Source organism: Piliocolobus tephrosceles, chromosome 9 (assembly GCF_002776525.5).
Source record: "Piliocolobus tephrosceles isolate RC106 chromosome 9, ASM277652v3, whole genome shotgun sequence".
NCBI classification, from domain to species: domain Eukaryota; kingdom Metazoa; phylum Chordata; class Mammalia; order Primates; family Cercopithecidae; genus Piliocolobus; species Piliocolobus tephrosceles.
The window spans coordinates 55,774,782-55,798,901 of record NC_045442.1 but is presented as its reverse complement, the minus strand read 5'-3'; the positions used below and the strand labels follow the sequence as shown (position 1 = coordinate 55,798,901).

Genomic DNA, 24,120 nt, shown 5'->3' with positions numbered 1-24,120 from the left:
GCCTCCTGATATTTCCAGTGATTGGTGAGTGGGACCTGGCCCTAGTAGGCAGGCTGCAGAAGAGGGAACGAACTTCTGTCAGGCAGCCTGCTTCTGGCTTTGCCCTCACAGCCTTTCCCTCAAAGGCTTGCTTGTCTCCATCTGACCCCAGAAACTCTTTCCTGAGCTCTGTGGCTCAGTACCAGCACAGCGTGGGGCTCTCAGGCCAGGAAGGCAAGTAACGGATCCAGTGAGAGAGAAGGAGGAAGCAGAGGGTGGAGTGGGTGGCCAGTGGAATAGGGGGAGGAAGGAAAAGGTGATGGGCCAAAGAATCACGTCTTATTACCAAAATAATGAGACTGATTTTCTTTGGCTTGCTGGTAAGCAGATTTTCAACAGAGTTGGGAGAAAAGTGTGGAGGGAAGGGTGACAGAGTCAGAGTTTTGCAGTAGAATAGAGTGGGGTGACTGCTTTGAAGGATGGCAGCATAAAGTTTTTATAAAGTGAAACAGCTTTGCATCAGGATAACAAAAGTTCACAGCACTGTGCTGCCGTTAACTTTTTTTTTTTTTAAGAGGCAATCAAAAGATAAAAGTCAAAAGTCTAGTACAAAGGGAGGCCGCCTTTGTACTGATGGGCCAGTGTGCTTTCTGGTGTCAGGCAGGGGTAAAGATGCTGATTGCAAAGCAGAAGGACTTTCTATCAGAGATCAGTGGCACGATCATCACAACTTGTTCTTGCCAAAAGGATGTTCCCAAACCTGTTTCTTCCACCCTCCAGTGCCATTAAATCTCTCTTCAGAAGCTTCTCTTCTAGCTGCCTCTCAGTTTTCCCAAAATAGCACTTGGGTTTCATTACCATGATAAAGGTCTTTTTGGCCTTTTGATTTATTGATGTAAAAGGAAGTCATGAGTCAGGAAGAAGTAAAATGGAGGATTATTTCATTATTTTGTGATAGTGATGCTGATTCATATTAAATATAATTTAATACCCTGTTTGATTTATTTAAACCTAAAGCCTTTGAGGCATGTAATTTCCAATTGATTAAAAAGATTGTTGCAATCGTTGAGAAAAGAAAAAGAACAAATGTCAGACCTTGGTTAGGAATATTCCTTATATTTTAACAAGGATTCTTCAGAAAAATCTTACTCTATTTACGTAATTTTTACTTTCACTGTGCCTGTACCTACATCAAGTGTGAGGCTTGCTTGGATAGATAAGCTATTTGACTTTTCTTAAACTATGTCATAAGTAACACCTAGATTTTTTCCTTACAGCTAGCCTAAATGAGAATATTTTTATCCTGTTTTAAATTCTATAACATCACCAAAGGAGATTTTATCTATTTGGCAGCAGAATTACTCTATTCTGATCTAGTACATTGTAGTGCTATACATAGTAGTAGTAGATCACCAAAATCTGAACATTCCCGTTTTCTTTTCACATTATTTTTATTGGAAACATTTGTGGCTCTGAGTATTAAAAATATCTAATCACTTCCTTAGTGGAAATACGCTGTTTGAATAGCATTCATTTCCATTTTAAACATACTGGCTCTGAATTTTCCTCCCTTTCTGGTTGACATTGGAAATCTCGTGTTTTCACTAGCTTATCGAAATACTGGAAATTACATATTGAAAATGTACTTGAAAATATGTAGCCTAAAACTAAGAAAGGGTATCATCTTTATTATATTTGGGCTGCTTTTATGAATTATATATAAGAAGAGTGTTATCTTTTCAGGTTGTCCATCATTTTATGCAGTGTAATAAAGGACATTCTCAGCCTGTTTTGATGTGTCTGAATTAGGGATAGGCGATAATGAGATATAAAAAATAGGTCTGCACCGTCATAGCAATGAACATACCCCACAGATAATGGTTTCGAATTGAAAGAACTTAAGTTCGAACGCCAATTGAAAGAATTAGAGCTATTTGGAGAAATGAATGTTTCTAGAGCTGGGGCACAGAATGTATGAGATGAGCTGGGTGAGATATCTTGTAGTGCAAAAGAGTAAAAAAGTGCCCTGAAAACAAAGTGATGAGGGTATGTCAGAGGGATATAGGAGTTCCCAGACACCAAAACTGGAACAATTTGAGCAGTATTAATTACTATATTATAACATTATTTAATATAATAAAATATAATTCAAACATCAAACAAATATCCAAAGTCCATACTGATATGAATAAATGACCAAATAAATAAACAAGGGAGAAGACACAAATCCTCACGGAGAGAATTCCAGATAATATATGTAGATATTCCATCCTCAAGGAGGTGGAAATAACTCTACTCCTTAAATGTGGGCTATGCCACTGTAAGGTCAAGTATAAGATGAAAACCTGGCAAAGGAGATTAGGAAGTTGCTACCAGAAAAGTGGAAAGAAAATTGATATATGATGTACCTGAGGTCAAGGCAAAGAATTTCACCAAGAAGGGATTGTTCAGCTGCAAGGTCAAGTAAAATTAGGAGTGGAGATCTGTGATGGCGACTGTCAGTGCGGAACTCACCGCTGACCTTAGCTAGAGCAGTTTTTAATGGAGTGGTAGGGACAGAAGCCAGATCAGATAGAGTTAAAAGAGGATATTGTATCTAAATTGTTTGAATTTTAACAAGGAAGATGTTTTCATATATAACTTGTATGTGTCAAATAGGAAGAAAAGGTGCCTGCCTTTAATTTGTTTCCACAATTTTTTTTTTCTTTAGCAAAGATATATTAAAATTTGGGGGCTAGGCACAGTGACTCACGCCTGTAATCCCAGCACTTTGGGAGGCCGAGGCAGGCAGATCACAAGGTCAGGAGATTGAGACCATCCTGGCTAACACGGTGAAATCCCGTCTCTACTAAAAATACAAAAAATTAGCCAGGTGTGGTGGCGGGTGCCTGTAGTCCCACCTACTCGGGAGGCTGAGGCAGGAGAATGGCGTGAACCCTGGAGGCGGAGCTTGCAGTGAGCCGAGATCGCGCCACTGCACTCCAGCCTGGGCAAAAGAGTGAGACTCCGTCTAAAACAAAACAAAACAAAACAAAACAAAAAAAAGAAAACTTGGAGCAGTCAGAAGGGTATAATAAACCAGAAATGAAATCCAGAATTCTTTCATCCAAAGGCAGTGTTAATGTTTTAGTGTTTTCAGGTGTCTCCTATCCTGCCCCTTGCCATTTTCCTTTAGGTAGTTGGTTCCATACATATTATGAAATGCTTTTGTATCTTGTTTTATATTGCTTAATGTGTTTTCTCAGTCATGAGTCGCTTTTAATTAATCATTTTTTAAATTTGCAGTCTTGACAGTGAAATAAATCTTAGAATTTTGGCTTTTGTTAATACATTTCCGTATCAAAGCAAAAGAAGTTTATTCCAGCAAAGACTTGATATAAAACCATAGGATTATACTTAGTAAGCTGGTGTTTGTGGTTTGGCAATTTCAACTTAGGTTTTGGTGGGGAGGGGTTATCCTTTATTGTATCCTAGGTCAGAGGGTGAAGATGCACGATAATTAGAACTTAAGGAAAAACAAAAATCAGTAGTACATGGTTTCCAACCTCTAAGAGCTTATAATCAACAGCAGGGCCTATAGAAGTTAACAAACTTTAATACAAGGCTAAATGTAATTGTGTATATTTTATACCCTTTAAAAAGTTATGTAGTTAAACAAATGGCAGTATGTCTATTCAATGGAATACTGTTCAGCAATTAACAGATTATTGACGCTTAGAACAATTTGGGTGGATTGCAGGGGCATTGAACTGAATGAAAAGACCTAATCTCAAAGGGTTACCTACTATAAGATACCATCTCTACAACATTTGCAAAGTGACAAAATTATAGTGATAGAGAACAGATCAGTCATTGCTAGGTTGAGTTCAGATTAGGAGAAGGATGGTTGAGCTGTACACATGCATAGGCACACAAAGAGCGCACGTGGAAGCTGATGAAATCCAGACAAAGTCTGTACCTTAGTAACTAGTATTGTACCAATGTCAATTTCTTAGTTTTGACAATGTGTTATTGTTATACGGGGTATAATCAAGGGAAGCTGAGTGGAAGATACATGGGAACCGTGTAATATTCTTGCAGTTTCTTGTAACTTATAAACTATTTCAAAATAAAAAGTTATAATAATAATTTTTTTAAACCCAAGGTAAAATAGTTTAAAAAGAGGTTCAAAGAAGAGAGAGTGACCAGCTTAGAGAGCTTTTGAGATGGGCTTTGAGAGGAGTTAATGAGCTAAAGCATATCAGACCTTACTTTTGCCAGGCACTCTCAAAGCATTTTGTGATATTATCTCATTTCATTGACAACCTTGCAAGGTAGCTACAGTATTCCCATTGAACAGCTCAGGAATCTAAAGCATAGTGAGATTAAGGAACTTGTCTACTTAGTGCCAAGTGTCAGAGCTGGGATCCAACATAGTCTGGCTCCAGACTCTGTGGTCCTTGCCTTCTGCAAAGGATGAGTGAGGTGCTGATTGGCACTGGGAACAGGAAGAAGCTATGGTAAAGAAGACATTCTCAGGCTAGGGCACACCATTAACGGAGGCATGGAGGTCTGAATCAAGAGCAATAAAATCACTGTGGTTCTCTTCACAGCTGCCCTGGGGTCCAGCTCCCTGGAGAGTCTGATTCATTGGTTTGGGATAAGGCAAGCAGAACTTTGATATTCACTGTTGAGAACCACTGACCTGGAGCATCAGAATATAGTTTGAAGCCAAATGCAGAAGTCTTGATAACAGCTAGAGAAGGAGATTTTTTATTTCTTTTTTTTTTTTTTTTGAGATAGAGTCTTGCTGTGTCGCCCAGGCTGGAGTGCAGTGGCACCATCTTGGCTCAGTGCAACCTCCACCTGGGTTTACACAGTTCTTCTGCCTCAGCCTCAGCCTCCCCTGTAGCTGGGATTACAGGCATGCACCACCACGCCTGGCTAATTTTTTGTATTTTTAGTAGAGACAGGGTTTTGCCATGTTGGCCAGGCTGGTCTCGAACTCCTGACCTCAAGTGATCCACCCGCCTCAACCTCCCAAAGTGTTGGGATTACAGGCATGAGCCACCATGCCCAGCCAGGTTTTTTTTTTTTTTTTTTTTTAATAAGTAGGCAATACTCATAATTACCCTTTAGAAAAATTAACTCAGTGATACCAGAAAATTGACTGTATATTTTTAAAATGAGTTGAATCCCCTATTTGGAGACAAGGATCCACTATTTTGAGACAGTGTCTTGCTCTGTCGCCCAGGCTGGAGTGCAGTGGTGCGATCTCAGCTCACTATAAACTCCACCTCCCAGATTGAGGCGATTCTCCTGCCTCAGCCTCCTGAGTAGCTGGGATTATCGGCACACACCACCACGCCCACCTACTTTTTGTATTTTTAGTAGAGATGGGGTTTCATCATGTTGTTCAGGCTGGTCTTGAACTCCTGACCTCGTGATCCGCCCGCCTCGGCCTCCCAAAGTGGTGCAATTACAGGCATGAGCCACCATGCCCAGCCCACTTTTATATTTTATTGCCTTTCTCTTAAATGTAATCACTTTCATAAGAAATAAAAATAAGATTTTATTCTCCAATGTTATTTTAAAGAAAACAACTTCTTTCTTTTCCCAGATTAGTAAAGTTCTTGTGATTCCAGTAAATACCACATTAAACAACCACTTAGTTCCCAAAGACTTGTCCATTATCCCGGACCTCCATTTCGTAAATGTGAATAAAACTCCACAGTTGGAAATGAAAATATGTCAAATAGAAAGCATCACTAAATGATCATCAAATCACAAAATAAACTTTTAGTATTAGATGTTGAAGGCACAGAAAAGTCCTGTCATAATAGCACAACTAAAGGAAGGCTTGGCTGAATATCTCTGTCATGGAAACAAAAAAGACAGATGGAAAAGCATACTTAACAGCTTCTTGTTTTTACGTAATTCAGAAAAGCAGTAAGTAGAGTTCACATTGCTTGGCTTCTAATAGCTGATAGTAGGTTCAGAGTGATTGTCCATAGGTGATTTCTATCCACATTTCCCCAAACAACTCCTTTGTTTTCCCTTTTCACTTTGCCAGTATGGAGCCTACCCCGTGCTAGGTATTGTGGTAGATGTTGGGAACTCAAAGGTGTAAAGAAAGCTAGCCACGTTTGTACAGTGATGAAACAAGTAATTCCCCAGACCAGCTGGTGACTTCTGCACTAACTCTTGGAAACCAGAGCTGCACATGCCACATGTAGGTGAGGATCGCTTTTAGATGTTTTCAGAATATGAACCCCAATCAAAACCTGTCTAACAGTAAGGAGAGTCTGGACATACAGATGTTAAAAACACAGTGGAGATGATCCTGGAGTCCTAGATGAAGACTACGCAGAACATTATGGTGGACTGGGGGTTGTTTCTTCCTTAAATACCAGGTTCTTTGAGGGAACATTGGCAGGGCTTTCGTTCCTTGTATTGAATATCCTCAAATTGTGACATTCCCAGTGTTTTTGTTTGCTGTTATGGCTGAGACACACACACACACACACACACACACACACACACACACACTCTCTCTCTCTCTCTCTCTCTCTCTTTGTTATGCTTATTCCCCGAAGAAGACCACCAGAGTCCAGAGTCAAAGCCAAGCAGCAAGGATCTATATTACAGGTTCGAACCTGGAGCTCTCACTCACTCGTGAAACGAGCCGGGAAGGAGAGCTCCCCAGCTGGGCTCAGGACAGTGTTATATAGTCTGGGGTAAACAGGCACAGAGTCATTATACAAATCAGATGTATGATTGGCTGATATTTGAACAAGGCGATTTGGCTGATTATGATTGGTTCCTGCTATTTCTAGTATTTCAGTTAATTTTGAAATTCTGATGACGTTTATCAGGGGCTTGCAGGGCAGGGGCAGGGCTTGTTTTCGCAAACCCCGAGGCGGGAAAGCAGTCCTACAGAAGCAGAACAAAGGCAGTTAATCATATTGTGACAGGTTTCACAACAGGTTTTGCAACATGAATGTAGCTTACTTAAATGCGTCTTGTGACCTTGCCGTGCCACAGAAAGAAAAACAGGAACTTGCAAAATCTTTACAAAATGTTTGTGAGAGCAGAACAAAGGTTTAGCAATAGGGTGTGGCAGGAGAGTGGGCACACATTTTTGTGTCCTTTCATTTCCCCCTCTCATAAGTAACTGGGTGTCCAATCTTGGACCTCCAGACTCTTATGTCTACTTCCTTCTACATAGACACAGTAACAGGCTGATCTCTCTTTCTTTTCCCCACATTTCCCCCTTTTCTTTTCAACAAAACCACCATTGTCATCATGACACTGAGATTACATACTTCACAAAGTAACAGAATATCACGAAGCAAATGGAGACTGGACGAGATCACAGGATGGTGTTAAAATTAAAATTGCTAATGAAATTTTGGGCACGCATTGTCATTGATAACATATTATCAGGAAATAGGGTTTGAGAGCAGACAACCTGACTGACCAAAATTTATTAGGTGGGAATTTCCTCATCCTAATAAGCCTGAGAGCACTACAGTAGGCCGGGGCTTATTTCATCCCTTCGGCTTCAACTGTAAAAGGCGGCACGCCTCTAAGGGGGTCGTTTATAGGCCTACCCTCAGAGCGCATTCTCTCTCTCAGGGATATTCCTTGCTGAGAAAAAGAATTCAGCGATCTCTCCTATTTGCGTGCAAAAGGAGAAAAGATATGGCTCTGTTCCGTCCGGCTCACTGGCGGCCAGTTCAAGGTTACCTCCCTTGTTTCCTGAACATCGCTGTTACCCTGTTCTTTTTTCAAGATGCCCAGATTTCGTATTGTTCAAACATACATGCTCCACAAACAATTTGTGCAGTTAAGGCAATCATCACAGGGTTCTGAGGTGACATATATCCTCCTCAGCTTACAAAGAAAATGATGGGATTAAGAGATTAAAGACAGCCTATAGTAAATAGAAGCAGTAAAGACATTAGGGGGCCTAAAAAGGGTGCCAGAAGAGAAAACATGGAAGAGTTCCACCAATTGTTAGCTGCTGTAGTGAATTGTTGCTTTTTCATTTCTAAGCTTAGTTTATGTAGGCGTTGAACTCTCTCCTCAACTAACCCTGACTCATTTATATAGAAACAGCATTCTTCTTTGAGGACCCGCCTGGGGGGTTTCCCCGGGGTGAGTTTTGTTCTCATAGAGCCAGAACCTCCAGACATAGGGATTAGATGGCGCAGCAGTGAGGAGAGTCAGATGCATAAGGCATAAGAGCATAGGTAAGCTAGACATGGTTACGGCTATGGGGATGACGGCGCAGGGTTAGCTTTAAGGGATTGTTCTTAGCTTTGTCTACAGTCCATGTAACCGGTGCTCCAGACGGCCCAAGAAGGTCGGATATTGGGTCCACTGGCTTGACGTGTGTGTAGTGGGTCCACGAAGTGATGCCTTCTACCTTGAGGGCGGTGGGAGTAGTCAGGAGTACTTGCAGCGGTCCTTTCCACCTGGGTTGGAGAGTCTCTTGCCGGTGGCGCTTGACTAGGACCCAGTCTCCTGGCTGGAACGGATGGGGCATCGGCGGAGGTCCTGCTTCATATAGTTCTCGTAGCTTGGGCCAAATTTCCTGGTGAATTTTCTGTAAGGCTTGTAAGGAGAACAAGAGCTCAGAGACATTTTTGGTTTCAGGTTTGAGTAAGTCATCTTTTAGACTGGGAACCAGAGGTGGGGGGTCTGCCATACATGATTTCATATGGGGTGAGGCCCAGTCTGTAAGGGGTATTTCGGGCCCGGAACAGAGCGTAGGGGAGAAGTACTACCCAATTAGCACCAGTCTCCATGGTCAATTTAGTTAAGGTCTCCTTTAGGGTCCAATTCATCCTTTCTACCTGTCCTGAGCTTTGGGGCCTATAATTCCCAATTTGCCCCAAGAATGGAAGCCAAATCCTGACTTACCTTAGCAACGAAGGCTGGTCCATTGTCTGACCCTATCTGGATGGGAAAGCCATACCTGGGGAGGATTTCTTCCAAAATTTTCTTTGCTACAACCTGAGCAGTTTCTCTCTTAGTTGGGAACGCTTCCGTCCATCCTGAAAAAGTATCTACAAAGACAAGTAAGTACTGATACCTATATTTCCCAGGCTTTATCTCAGTAAAGTCTATTTCCCAATAGACGCCAGGCCGAGTTCCTTTACACCTACTTCCTGCGGCGGTTTGGGTTTGGGGGCAAGCGTTGTTCAGTTGGCAGACTTTGCAATTTGTTGTAACATTGCTGGCCAGTTCAGCTATGCGCCTGATTCTGAACTTGGCGTGCTTGATTAAGTCTATCATTTGCCGGGCACCCAGGTGGGTTGTCCGGTGGATATGTTCCAACACCTGCCGTCCTAATTTTTCTGGTAGGATGGTTTGGTCATTTACATCAGTCCACCACCCATTTTGAACCTGTTTTAGGGGAAGCGTGTCCATCCATTCGCGATCCTGTTTGGTATAGTCGGGAAAACAAGGCAAATCTCGCGGGCCAGGATCAGGGAGCTGGAGCGCGAGGAGCTGACTGGGTGCCTTTGCTATGCTCCGTGCGGTTTGGTCGGCTAAGAAGTTGCCGCGAGCAATTGGCATGGTTGGTTTCTGATGCCCCGGGCAATGTACAATAGCCAATTTCTTTGGTTTCCACAAAGCAGTTAATAGAGCTAGGATCTCTTGCTTGTTTTTTATTTCTTTTCCTTCAGCTGTTAATAGTCCCCTCTCTCTGTAAATGGCCCCATGTATGTGCGCAGTGGCGAAAGCATAGCAGCTATCCATGTATACTGTTAGTTTTTTCTCTGCCCCTAGGGTGAGGGCCTGGGTGAGTGCTATCAGTTCGGCTCTTTGGGCCGATGTCCCTGGAGGCAAGGGTTCTGCCCAGATTACCTCAGTCTCTGACGTTACACCCGCTCCTGCATACCGCTGGCCTTGGTGGACGAAGCTGCTGCCATCAGTGAACCAGAGGAGTTCTGCGTCGGGGAACGGACGATCTTGCAGGTCCTCCCGCACCCCATGCACCTGAGCCAGTATCTCAGTGCACTCATGGGACGGGGCATCCAAGTCTGGATTTGGCAGCAGTGAGGCAGGGTTTAAAGCGGTTGGGGGCAGAAAAGTTATTCTGAGGGGGTTTAACAGCAGTCCTTGATAGTGGGTGAGCCGGGCGTTGCTCATCCATTGGTCCAGCGGCTGCCGGAGGACGCCTTCAATGGCATGCGGGGTTGTAACGCGCAACTCTTGCCCCATGATAAGTTTATCAGCATCCCGGACCATTAGGGCGGTCACCGCCGTTATCCGGAGGCAGGGTGGCCAGCCAGCAGCCACTGAATCTAATTTCTTTGACAAATAGGCGACTGGCCTCTGCCAGGGGCCTAGGTACTGTGTTAACATGGCTTTTGCAACACCCTTTCATCCACGTACAAGTGGAAGGGCTTGGAGACATCAGGGAGCCCCAGCGCGGGGGCTGATAACAAGGCAGTTTTGATTTGTTGGAAGGCCAGCTCAGCCTCTTCCATCCAATTGAAGGGCTGCCGTTCCTTTGTTGCCTGGTATAGGGGCTTGGCTAACTCAGCAAACCCGGGTATCCATAACCTACAGAACCCTGCCGACCCCAGGAATTCTCTTACTTGCCGTGGTGACTGGGGTCTAGGGATGCGTAGGACTGTTTCCTTTCGGGCTTTGGTTAGCCAGCGTTGCCCCCCTTTTAATAGGTACCCCAGATAAGTTACCTCCGACTTGCAGATCTGAGCCTTTGTTGCTGAGGCTCGGTAGCCTAGCTCCCCCAGAGTCTTCAAGAGGTCCTCAGTCCCTTGAACACAAGTTTCCGGGGACCTGGCCGCTATTAAGAGATCATCAACATACTGCAAAAGAGTTATTTCAGGGTGTTGCCGCCGGTACTCACCCAGATCTTCATGAAGGGCTTCATCGAACAGGGTTGGCGAGTTCTTGAACCCTTGTGGCAGCCTGGTCCATGTTAGCTGACTGTTGATGCCCCTCTCAGGATCTGTCCATTCAAATGCAAAGAGTTCTTGACTTTTGGGAGCCAGAGGAAGGCTGAAGAAAGCATCTTTTAGATCAAGAACGGTATACCACTGTTTTTTGGGATGTAAGGCACTCAGCAGGGTGTATGGATTGGGCACAGTGGGATGTGTGTCCATGACCCTTTTATTAACTTCTCTTAAATCCTGTACTGGCCTGTAGTCCGTACTGTTGGGTTTACGAACAGGTAACAGTGGAGTATTCCAGGATGAGTGGCAAGCCAGTAGGACTCCCTGGTCTAGGAGTCGGCGGATATGGGGCGTAATTCCTTCTCTTGCCTCCAGGGGCATAGGATATTGCCGAACCCGAACCGGGTCCGTCCCTGGCTTAACTTCCACAAATATGGCAGGCCGATGTTTAGCTAGCCCCAAGCCCCCAGTTTCTGCCCACGCTTCAGGGAAATGCTGGAGCCAAGAGTCAATTTCCTGATCGGGGGCTTTTCCTTTTGATGGAGTCTGTACTCATCTTCTAAGGTGACAGTCAGGATAGATATTGGCCTGTTTTGGGAATCAGTTATCTTAGGCCCTTCTGGCTCAAAGTAGATTTGGGCCCCCATTTTTGTCAGCAAGTCCCTCCCTAGTAGGGGGCAGGGGCTTTCTGGGATGACTAGGAAGGAATGGGATACTTTTCCCGTTCCCAAGTCTACAGTTCTCTGGGTTGTCCAGGGGTATTTCTTGATGCCTGTGGCCCCGTGCACCCAGGATGTTTTCTTAGACATTTTTCCAATTGGTTTGGTTAGGACTGAGCGTTCTGCCCCAGTATCGACCAAGAAGCGAACTGGGGACCCCTCCACTTGCAAAGTTACCCTGGGTTTGGGGAGGGGGTCCGAACCCCGTCCTCCCTAGTCAGAGTCCTGGGTAACGAGTACGGAGGTAGGGTTAGCTGGTTTCCATTTCTTTGGGCAGTCTTTAATCCAGTGACCACGTTCCTTGCAATAAGCACACTGATCCTTTTCTAATCCTTGCCTAGAGCCTTGCTTTGTCTGCTTTCTGCTTTGGCCATTCCCTGCCTGGGGGAGAGCTGCTACCAAGACTTTGGTCATTTCTTTAGTTGCCTTAAACTGTTTTTCTTCTGGAGTATCCCTATTATTATAAACTCGCTGGGCCATCTGAAGGAGGTCCTGAATCTGCTTTCCCTCTAAACCCTCTAATTTCTGGAGTTTTCTTTTAATATCTGGTGCTGCCTGGTTTACAAAGGACATTACTACGGCTGCCTGATTTTCCAGTGCTTCCGGGTCCATAGGAGTAAACTGTCTGAAGGCTTCCATTAATCTTTCTAAATACACAGCGGGGTTTTCTGTCTTACATTGTAGCACAGAATATACTTTAGCCAAATTGGTGGGCTTGCGAGCTACAGCCCGGAGACCCGCCATTAGAGTCTGGCGATAAATGAGCAGTCGTCCCCTACCTTCTGCCGTGTTGTAGTCCCATCTGGGTCGGGTCAAAGGAAAAGCCGCATTGATGAGGTCAGGATTTGCAGTTGGCTGGCCATCATCTCCTGGAACCAGCTTTCTGGCCTCAACCTGGATTCTTTCCCGCTCCTCCGTTGTGAACAGGGTTCGGAGGAGCTGTTGACAGTCGTCCCAGGTCGGCTGGTGAGTAAACATGACACTGTCTAACAACGAGGTTAGATCTTTGGGATTATCTGAGAACCGAGCATTTTGGGACTTCCAATTGTATAAATCACTAGTGGAAAAAGGCCAATACATGAGACAGGAGAAAACCCGGTTTCATCGAGCGAGCCTGTTTCTCTAAGGGGTAGGGCTACAGTAGAATCAGGGGGTCGGGGAAGCCTGTTCACGTTGTGCACGGCCTCGTGTTCGGCCGGCCGGTCCCCCCAGGTCATTTTCGTGTTTGGCTGCTTCCGCCTCCCGGTCTCCATGCTGCATTGCAGAGGCGCCCAGAGGAACCGGAGCCTGTGGAATGGGATGTGGGTATGGTGGCGGAAGTGTGGCTTCCAACGGCAGGGGGTCCTGGCTATCAGGCAACACAGGGGTCGGAGAAGCAGAGGGGGTCTTTTGTTTTGTAGGTCGCGTTACTAGGACCTTGCAGGGCTCAGGGATAAACGGGGCTAACCAGGGCGGCAGGTTTTCTACAAGATCCTGCCACACTAGAATGTAAGGAATCTGATCAGGATGTCCTGACCGCCCCGGCAGGAAAATCTTAGTTTTTACCTTAGTAATTATAGAGACAGAAGTTCCTTCGGAGGGCCATCCTACGCCGAAGGTGGGCCACTCCGAGCAGCAGAAGGTAACTAGCTTTCCTTTTTTGAGTTCTACACTTAGGTCATGTCCCCGAGCCTTAACATCTTTGAAGTTATTAACAAAGAGGGAGAGCGGCGTGCTCTGGGCGCCGCCCATTCTCAGGCTGTTCCTACAGGGAGAAGGGGGGAACAAAAATAAGTGTTCAGTGGAGGTAAATATCAGGCAAGTCCTGGGAAGGAAGAAGAGGTTTAGACTTAACACTTAACCATGACAGACAAACAATGATGAACAGCAAACATTCGCAAGCGTGTGTCGGACTTAATTTCCGACCAGAGTCAGATGGGACAACCACATGTGGAGGCCCCCAGATGGGCACCGGGGGACGTCTCTCACCAGTCCCAAGTGGCTGTCTTTTAGCGTGTCCGCCAAGACCGTGCCACCTACAGTACAGACCAATACAGATTACAGATTTCGCGAAATTTCAGGAAGACAGACATAGACAGAGACAAAGACAAAGCCGGCTTACTTACAGATTAAGATCCGTTGACTTGGGGGTCTGGTGGGCTTGGGGGAAATCCCGGACGAGCCCCCATTTGTTATGCCCGGACCGTTTATTCCCCGAAGAAGACCACCAGAGTCCAGAGTCAAAGCCAAGCAGCAAGGATCTTTATTACAGGTTCGAACCTGGAGCTCTCACACAGCTGTGAAACGAGCCGGGTGGGAGAGCTCCCCAACTGGGCTCAGGACAGTGTTATATAGTCTGGGGTAAACAGGCACAGAGTCATTATACAAATCAGATGTATGATTGGCTGATATTTGAACAAGGCGATTTGGCTGATTATGATTGGTTCCCGCCATTTCTAGTATTTCAGTTAATTTTGAAATTCTGATGACGTTTATCAGGGGCTTGCAGGGCAGGGGCAGGGCTTGTTTTCGCAAACCCCGAGGCGGGAAAGCAGTCCTACAGAAGCAGAACCAAGGCAGTTAATCATATTGTGACAGGTTTCACAACAGGTTTTGCAACATGAATGTACCTTACTTAAACGCGTCTTGTGACCTTGCCGTGCCACAGAAAGAAAAACAGGAACTTACAAAATCTTTACAAAATGTTTGTGAGAGCAGAACAAAGGTTTAGCAATAGGGTGTGGCAGGAGAGTGGGCACACATTTTTGTGTCCTTTCACTCTCTCTCTCTCTCTCTCTCTCTCACTCATGCTCACACTCCTCCCTATCTTCTTCTTGTTGATTTTTTTTTCTTTTTTTCTTTTTTTTTTTTGCTAGGAGGTTGAGTTCTTTGCCTTCTTAATATCTATCTCCAGTTTGGTCAATTATTGATACATTTTTTGACACTTCTAGTTTTCTTGCATTTGATATTTACTCCTTTGCTCTATTTTCTCCACTTTATTCTTGTTCCTTCTCATGTCTTTTGCCTTCTTGAATCTCAGTTGAACTCCTGACAGGGTTTTACTTAAAAAAATCATTATTGTGGTGAGACCTCTTAATATAAGTTCTATCCTCTTATTTTTAAGAGTACAATACAGTATAGTTAACTATAGTACAACGTTGTGCAGCAGCTCTCTGTAGCTTACTCGTTTTGCTTAACTGAAACTTGATGCCTGCTAAGCAGCAGTTCACCACCATTCTACTCTGTGTCTATGAGATTGGCTCTTCTAAACTCCTTATGTAAGTGGAACCATGCAGGATTTGTCCTTCTGTGACTGCCTTATTTCACCTAGCATAATATTCTCCAGGTTAATACATGTTGTTGCATATGGCAGGATTTCCTCCTTTTAGACTGAATATTCCATTGTATGTCCATATATACCACATTTTCTTTATCTGCTCATCCGTTGATGGACAGTGAGGTTGTTTCCACATTTATTTGTTTTTTGTTTGTTTGTTTGTTTTCAGACGTTGTCTCACTCTGTTGCCCAAGCTGGAGTGCAGTGGCACGATCTCAGCTCACTGCAAGCGCCACCTCCCGAGTTCATGCCATTCCCCTGCCTCAGCCTCCCGAGTAGCTGGGACTACAGGAAGCCGCCACCTCGCCCGGCTAACTGTTTTGTATTTTTTTAGTAGAGACGGATTTTGCCGTGTTAGCCAGGATGGTCTGGATCTCCTGACCTCATGACCTGCCTGCCTCAGCCTCCCAAAGTGCTGGGATTACAGGCGTGAGCCACCACGCCTGGCCTCCACATTTTTGCTATTGTGAATAACACCGTAGTGAATATGGGAGTGCTAATATCTCTTTGAGATCCTGATTTCAATTATTTTGTATAAATACCCAGAAGTAGGATTGCTAAATCATGTGGTACTTCTAGTTTTAATCTTTTGAGGCATTTTCATACTGATTTCCATAGTGGATGCACCATTTTACATCCCTACCAACAATGTATATATAAGGATTTTTTCTCCATATCCTCACCACCCCTTGTTATCGTTTTTCTTTTTTTTTTATAATGGCCAACTTAACAGTTGTGAGGTGATATCTCACTGTGGTTTTGATACGCATTTTCCCAATGGTTAGTGGTGATAATCATCTTTTCATATGTTTATTAGCACATTTGTGTATCTTTTCTAGAGAAATGTCTATTCAAGTTCTTTGTGCATTTTTTCATTGGACTATTTGAGTGTGTTTGTTTGCTTTGAGTCATAGGAGTTACTTATGTATTTTGCATATTAACCCCTTACCAGGTATATGGTTTGCAAACATCTCCTCCCATTCTATAGGTTGCCTTTTCACTCTGTTGACTGTTTCCTTGGCCCAGAGCTTTTTAGTTGAATGTAGTCCCACATGCTTGTTTTTGCTTTTTTTTGTTGTTGCCTATGTCATATCCAAGAAATCATTGCTAAGATCAATATCAAGGAACTTTTCCCTTATTTTCCTTCTAAGAGTTTTATAGTTTAAGGTCTTATAGTTAAGTCTTTAATCCATTTTGAGTTGACTTTTGTATATAGTGTAAGATAAGGTCCAGTGTCACTCCTCTGCATGTTAATATCCAGTTTTCCCAACACCATCTGTTGAAGAGACTGTCCTCTTTCCTCATTGTGTATTCTTGGTGCCCTTTTTGAAGATCAGTTGACCATATATGTGTGAGTTGATTTCTGGGCTCTCTATTCTATCCTAGGAATTAACTTTTATTGCCCTTGTTATCCACACCATTTAGTGAGCCCACTGTTCTTTTCATCTGTTTGTATTTTTGTGGGTGATGGAGAACTACTACAATTTAAAACCTCCTAGATAGTTGAAGACACCAGATAGTTGAGCTTAAAATGATGCTTAATTTGTTGTTATATTTCAGGTCTATCATATGCAAGTCACACGGTTGGTTTCACGCCACCAACTTCACTGACTAGAGCCGGAATGTCTTATTACAATTCCCCGGGTCTTCACGTGCAGCACATGGGAACATCCCACGGTATCACAGTAAGTGTCCACGGGGTAGGAAGCAGCACTTTACTCCTGAAAGTGGTACCGACTGGTGTTCTGGAGAACAGGATCAGTGCTCTTAGACATTTGCCCTTCTTCCTGCCTCCTCCATCGTTCACCTTGAAACTGTAGAGACTTCAAAACAGTTTGATACCAAATTCTGGTATTGAAACTAAAATCCTTCCCAGGAGACAAAACTTTCACTTCACTTCCTATGAAAAATTCCCCTTTGTGAAATATAATTTGAACTCTGGCCAGTGCTTTGATTGAACTCTGGCCAGCTCCTTGCTGTAAAGCATTATTGTTGGTTGCCATAATGTCTAAAGATATTTACTGTCCACACCTTCACAGTTCATTGACCTTCCGTTTTCTTCCTGAAGTTAGCCTTATTTGTAATGTTACTCAGAATTTTCTCTCCTTGAATTACAAGGAACCTTACGTGCATCGGGTTCCAGCTCTACCCAAGGGAGTTTTTTCTTTAGAGCCAGCAATACAGTTGACTAATGGAGCCATAAGCGATGTAGCTAGTAGAGTGAGAGTATTAAGGGTATTTCCAATAACAGAAATACCCATATTTCAAAGAATAAATTCCAATATTTTAAAGAAGAACCCTATTGTAAGAATGCACTTAAAGTATTTCTGAAGCTGTTTTCCAGTTTGATGGACTTTATGGAAAAGTAGGAACTTTTTTTCTTTTTCCTCACTCTGTCATCTAGGCTGGAGTTAAGCGGCATGATGCCGGCTCACCGCAACATCCGCCTCCTGAGCTCAAGGGATTCTCTGGCCTCGGTCTCCCGAGTAGCTGGGATTACAGGCACACAGCACCACACCCGGCTACTTTCTGTATTTTTAATAGAGACGGGGTTTGCCCTGTTGGCCAGGCTGGTCTCGAACTCCTGGCCTCAGGTTATCCACCCACCTCTACCTGCTAAAGTGCTAGGATTACAGGTGTGAGCCACTGCGCCTGCCCTCAAACATAGAAACATTTTTGTTGAGCTGTATCTTTCAGGATCTGGACAACTTGTTGGAGATAAGCAATAGAAGGAATTGGTGACACACACTGAAAGAAAGATTTAAGGGGATATTTTACAGCTCTCATTGAAGGACCCAAGTCCAGCAGTTTGTTCAACACAAGTTGTGCAGTAATTTTATGTAGCTTTTTCGTAGGTGGAAGTGTAAACACTGCCTTCTTTAAATTTTATTCTTAGTTCAGAAACCAGTAGGGATGAAGAAAGAAATCCCTAGTTTCTTGTCTTTGTTGGTTAGTGTTTGATTAGCCCCAGTGCCAAGTCAGCCTGTGTTGAGTAGAATGAGCCATCTGTACCTAGACTGACTTGCTGTTCCTGTCCCCTCTGCAGAGGCCTTCACCACGGAGAAGCAACAGTCCTGACAAATTCAAACGGCCCACGCCGCCTCCATCTCCCAACACACAGACCCCAGTCCAGCCACCTCCACCTCCACCTCCGCCACCCATGCAGCCCACGGTCCCCTCAGCAGCCACCTCGCAGCCCACTCCTTCGCAACATTCGGTGCACCCCTCCTCCCAGCCTTAATGCATGAGCTTAGTCTGAATTTCAAGTTGGGACTCATCCAATGGAGCCGTCTACTCAACGCCAAAGGCTTCCTTCTCTGGCATATTTGGATATGACTTATTTGCACTGAGGTTATCTAGGCTTCACTACCCATTGTGTTGTAAATGTTTGTCAGAAATGCAGCCAGTGTTGTGGGTCTACAACACTAACCAGACGACTTTTTCCATCAGTGTTTTACTTGAATCTTCATGTACGTCCATTCCCTGGCTGGAACCTTCGCTATTTGGTATTTGGTATTTCAGCAGCAGTGTGCAATTTTTGCTTGGCCCAGAGCTTCATTCTCCTGGCTTTTAGGTTTGTAAAAGGGAAAGGGATATCCTTTTTTATATTTTTTTCCATGAATTTGCAGAAAATTACTGAGCTGTTGTTACCCTCTTCTCTCATTATAACAGTGTTTACCAAACATACCAATAATTCAGCACTACAATTGAGACCTTTGAAAATCTGGCTTTCAGTATAGAACAGAAAGTTAGATGAATCAGTGCCCAAGACACATTTTCTGTTTAACAGAACTTTCTACAGATACACTTTTTACAGGTTATTTTCATTGTATTATTGACATCCATGTCTCTTGTAAAACAGATGGCCTAAAGTAATGAATCATGTGGCTGTACCTTCTCCACATAAATGGGATGGATAATTATCGTATATTAAGATGTGATTCTCTTTTTTATCCTTAATGTTAATCTACCTAACCTGGCCCCCTCTAACATGAGTCGATAAATGTTGTCCTACTCACCCGTGGTTTCAATGGCTAATTAGAATGTGTGATTTGATTTCTGCTGCAGAAGGCAGTCTGATTGTAACAAAAACAATGCGGCCTCCCCCTTTCATTCTTCATTTGTGTTCTCTTAAAGTAGAGTCTGAACAAATATTTTAAAGGTGCAAAATACTATTAGAAAATACTATTTGAAACGGACATTATCGGAATATCTTGGCATAATGGCCAGAAAATACTGTATTGCTTGGCAGAAAAGAAAAAAGGTATAAAGGAAAGTAGCACATTAGCATTGATGGCTGCTCATTTCACCAGTATAAGCAAGTGCAGTGTACAAAGAAGTATATTCTGAATACATTATTTTCATTCATTTAGCACAAATCATTTGGTTTCACTTTGCAGTGGAACACTGAGTCACTCTTTTCTTAATACTAGCAACATCTTAAATTTTTGTTTTTCAGCAGTTGCTGTTTTGTACTTTGGTAGTAAAGTGATTTTTACCACCTGTGTTTGCATATTTATATATGCTGTGGATGAAAATAACTTACTAGAGAATGTATATTTTATGACAAGAATGTGTATCTGTTGGATATAATCAGAGAACTGAAAAGTAATTTATCAGTAATTTTTAAGAGTCCATGTTTTGTGACAACCATCTCTAATAGCCAACTCTTTATTAAACACACTCCTAAAAATAAGGAACCATGACATTGTAGATATTTAATACTGTACAGTATAGAAACCTCCATTTTTGCCTTCGAATACATATTTAAGAGTTAACAGAATGAAAAAAAAAAAGTCTTGTTGGATAATAGTGTTTGACTAGCATTTTAAGAACTTGAGAGTAAAAGCAACAATAAGATTTTTTCACCTCTTCCTGCTTCCACCCCCAAACTGAGAACATCACTCAGTTGTTGGGAAGAAACTGTAGGTCTATATAAATTTTATTTAGAATGTATGTGTAATATACATAATCATAATACAGTTCTCAGATGCAGGGAAGAAGTTTGGCATTTAATCATTGAGGCTTTAGGTTTTTGACACGATCAGACTGGGCCATGTCAAACCCGGAATTTTCACCAACGGTTCACTGACCCTCCTGGTACATTGCCATTCCAAGAAATTCTGAGAGTAGGCAAACAAATTTTGCCTTCATGGTACAGTTCTCCGTTTTTCTTATAGGAGAAATATGGTATATGTTTATAAGAATCTTTTATGAGATTATAGATTTCAACGCTGTGGATAGTGTCTTGTACCCAAACAAGGAAGTCTATAATGGAATGTTCTTTCCTCAGCTTCCTGTCGATTTAGTTACCTCTTGAAAGCACAAAAATTAAAACATTGCCATATGTTGAATTTTTAAAAAGCACTTGGAGTGAGCAAACAATTCCTGATGAATGTCTTTTAGAGATAGGTTCTTGACATTCAGACATCTGCAGAAATGTTCTGGTTCCCAAAGTCACTTCAGTTCAAAAGAAAACACAGCTCCTTCAAACAGCACTTTTTCCGCATAAATCTAGTTGCCTCTCCCTGTGGACATTCAGAACTGATAGAACAAACACTACTCTTTTGAATTTGATGGTTCATGACCTTTAAAGTGTTTGAGGACCCTATGCAGAGACTGTAACACTTGGGTAGTACCAGCTAGGACAATTTCTTGGCAATTGTCTAGCTACCAGGGATCAGTAAGATTCAGATTCTGAGCCCATAATGGCAAGAGCCCCCTCACCCACGGGCAGCTGACTTCCCTCAGTCAGGCACTTCTCATGGGGGCCGAACATGGTTACTGCCATTCTGTTACCCACTCTCCCAGGTGAGCCCTGGATTGGCTCCCAGAAGGCCTTTGTAAAATCAGTAGCCATCCTGCAGGCAGGCGGGAGCAACAGGGACTTCAGGAGCTTCATTTTCCTGTCTTGCAGACAGAGACCCTTGGCTACCACTGTGCTGCTAATAGGATAAGTACTCTGTTGCCAGATTACCATGCCTTTTATACAAAACCAAATTAACTTACCTAATACCTGACACCTCTCTGGGCTCTGAACTGCTTTCTCTCATCAAGCATGCTAGCACTCTAGACAGAGTTCTAGGAATTTGGCAGATAGTGGAAGTCTTTAATTGAACTTACTCCTTTGTTGACTGAAAGGAGTTTTAAATTCTGACCTCCTGAGATACTGACTAGCAACCATGGAATGAATGTGTGACCAGAAAGTGGCTTTGACACCAAGTGCTGCTGTCCCTTTGTAATTGGCTTCTAATGGATTCAACCAGAAATAATTGATAATGTGAATTTTTGTTAATTGTTCACTTGTAGGAAAATAGAACATGTATCACCCTTAGGTAGACATGAACTTTTCCTGCACAAAGCCTTGCTTTTAGAGAATGCCCAATAAGGCAAGAAAAAGCATAGTAACTTGTGCTTTGAGAGCTCAATATTTGTATCTTATCAGTACAGAAGAAGTATTTCTGTGTAACTTGATCTTCTGTCTAGTACTTGTCTTATAGGTAACCAACACTGAAAACTTTGTAGTGATGACTACCAAAGAAATACATAGTAAAACAACCTTTTATTTCCAAATTGTTAAAGAGCCAGCCATTGATGCTGCTACATGAGTTCCATGCTCAAGAGCCATTGTAAGAGATTAAGGGGTTTCTAGGTTTTTGGTGGGTTTTTTTGTTTGTTTTTTTGTTGTTGTTGTTATTTGGTTGGTTTTTCTTTTTTCTTTTTTTCTTTTTCTTTTTCTTTCTTTTTTTTTTTTTTTTTAGTTTTTCTTTTTCTTTAATTTTTTGATTAAAACATACACACAGCTGTTAGCATAAAGTCATGGGGGGCATTTTCTGGAATGCTCAGCAGTTCTGATTAACTGCCAAGCCCAGGTTGCCTCTCGTGAGGCAACTGAAAAAATCCTGTCTTGATAGCATAGGTGCTGTGTGTGTGCATGTGTGTGTGTGCATTCATGCCTTAACTCGGGTTACTGCTCAACTTTAGTTCTTGACTTAGTCTGCACCGTCATCTAGATTGTATCGTACATCTCGGTCTGAACTTCATCCTGGCAAAAACAAAGTTGCAGGCACAACAGTTTAAGAATGCATTCCTCCAGAAGAGTATCTGGTCAGGTTGACCCTGAGCCTTCTTTGGACTTGATTTGGAACTTAGCCTGGAAAGCAAAAGTGGACTGTCCAACAGAAAGATGTCAACAAGGAAAAGAGGAGAGCCAAGCGCTAGCATGCCTTTTGCCTCTGCATATCTGTGCACACTGTATGTTGTTCATGATAGCTTGTCTACAACTTGACTAGGTTGGAGTTCTGGTAATAGTGGCAATCTTGACATTCTTGGTCAGAGTTTAGAGAGATGTAAGACTTTCAATTAATGTCTTATTTACTCCTTTATGTTGATTAGTCTTTGATACATGTGCTGAATCAGAAACCTAAATAAAGATAATTTTTTAAAATGTACCTCTTGAGCCTTAAACTCTACCTTTTTTCATTTCGGTCTTTGCGAAAAAACATTGTGTCTCTGTTGCTTCTGACAGACATCTAACTTAAATTGTAAACTCTAAAGGCTGCCTTAGAAAGTAAATTTAAACAGCTGGGTGCAGTGACACAAGCCTGTAGTCCCAGCTACTCAGGAGTCTGGGGTGGGAGGATCGCTTGAGCCTTGAGAGTTCGAGGCTGTAGTGAGCTACAGTGGCACCATTGCACTCTGGTTTGGGTGCCAAAGGAAGATGCCATCTCAAAAAAAGAAAAAAAAAAACAGTAAACTTAGGAATGATGGCATGAAAGGGGCTGGTATAGTTTTTTTTTTTTTTTTTTTTTTTTTTTTTGTGGACAGAGTCTCACTCTGTCACTCAGGCTGGAGTGCAGTGGTGATATCTTGGCTCACTGCAACTTCACCTCCCGGGTTCAAGCGATTCTCCTGCTTCAGCCTCCCAAGTAGCTGGGACTACAGGTGTGCGCCAATACGCCAATACAAGTTAATTTTTGTATTTTTAGTAGAGATGGAGGTTTCGCCACATTGACCAGGCTGGTCTCAAACTCCTGACCTCAGGTGATCCACCTGCCTCAGCCTCTTAAACTGCTGGGATTACAGGCGTGAGCCACCATGCCTGGTTGGTTTTGTTCCTTAATCAGAGTGCTGGCTACTTGGATATACTGAGATTTTGAAAATTCATTGAACTGTACACTTATCGATTTGTGCACTGCTCTGTATTTGTATTGTATTTCAGTTTAAAGCAGTAAACCTAGAAGGTTATGAAAAGGAAATCCACACCCATTTCCAAAATGTTACAAACATATATGTACAGGATTTGGATGTCACATTTGGAATGTTTCATGAGATTTAAAGTTTCAATCCACCTGTATGGTGTTTTTTTTCCTCTACTTTGTTGGAAGCATCACTTTGGGATCAATTCTAGGTTTGAGTACCAATTATTTTCCTGGGATAGTTACTTTTCTGGGACCCAAGTTCCTTACCTATAAAATAAAAATGTTATTTATGTGCCTGACTAAAATGAGAAAATTGATGTGAAGGTACAGTATAGTCCACACACAAAATCAGATGTGGGCTAGTCTTTTCCACATCCATCCAGTCAATGAGTATTTGGGGTAATGTTTTACACACGCTTGGGGGGTATATGGTTTATCAGTTGCATTTTTGTAAGCCCAGGGTGGTTAGAGTCCATATTCTGTGGAAGAAATGCACAGTACTCACAGGATCCTCTTAGGAATATGGTTTTCAAGAACCCATTTGTGATGCCGTCTGTCTTTTTTTTTTTTTTTTTTTTGAGATGGAGTCTTTCTCTGTCACCCAGGCTGGAGTTTGGCTCACTGCAACCTCCGCCTCCTGCATTCAAGCAATTCTTCTGCCTCAGCCTTCCGAGTAGCTGGGATTACAGGTGCCCACCACCACACCCAGCTAATTTTTTGCATTTTTAGTAGAGATAGGGTTTTGTCATCTTGGCCAGGCTGGTCTCGAACTCCTGACCTCCAGTGATCCACCCACCTCGGCCTCCGAAAGTGCTGGGATTACAGGCATGATGTGATGCCACCTTATGAATGCATACTGTTTAAATCCAGGCAGGCTCTTTTCTATGTAAAAGTAAATAAACCAGTGAATCTTGACTGGCTCTGGCTTAAGTGGGATTCCATTTTAACTTAGTGAAAGCAATGAATTTTTAATTTGGTTGAAATGATCA

General features: G+C 42.9%; 1 protein-coding gene across 1 annotated transcript in view; it reads left to right on the top strand.

The window, feature by feature from the left end:
• The window catches only part of CCDC6 (coiled-coil domain containing 6), a 127,608-nt gene extending 105,227 nt beyond the window's left edge, over positions 1-22,381 (top strand). Inside the window, exons 8-9 of the mRNA XM_023185580.1 lie at positions 16,491-16,615; positions 17,977-22,381. Coding sequence (XP_023041348.1) covers positions 16,491-16,615; positions 17,977-18,171 — 320 coding nt within the window. The 3' untranslated portion in view covers positions 18,172-22,381. The remainder of the gene's footprint in view (positions 1-16,490; positions 16,616-17,976) is intronic.
• Positions 22,382-24,120: the final 1,739 nt, after the last annotated feature.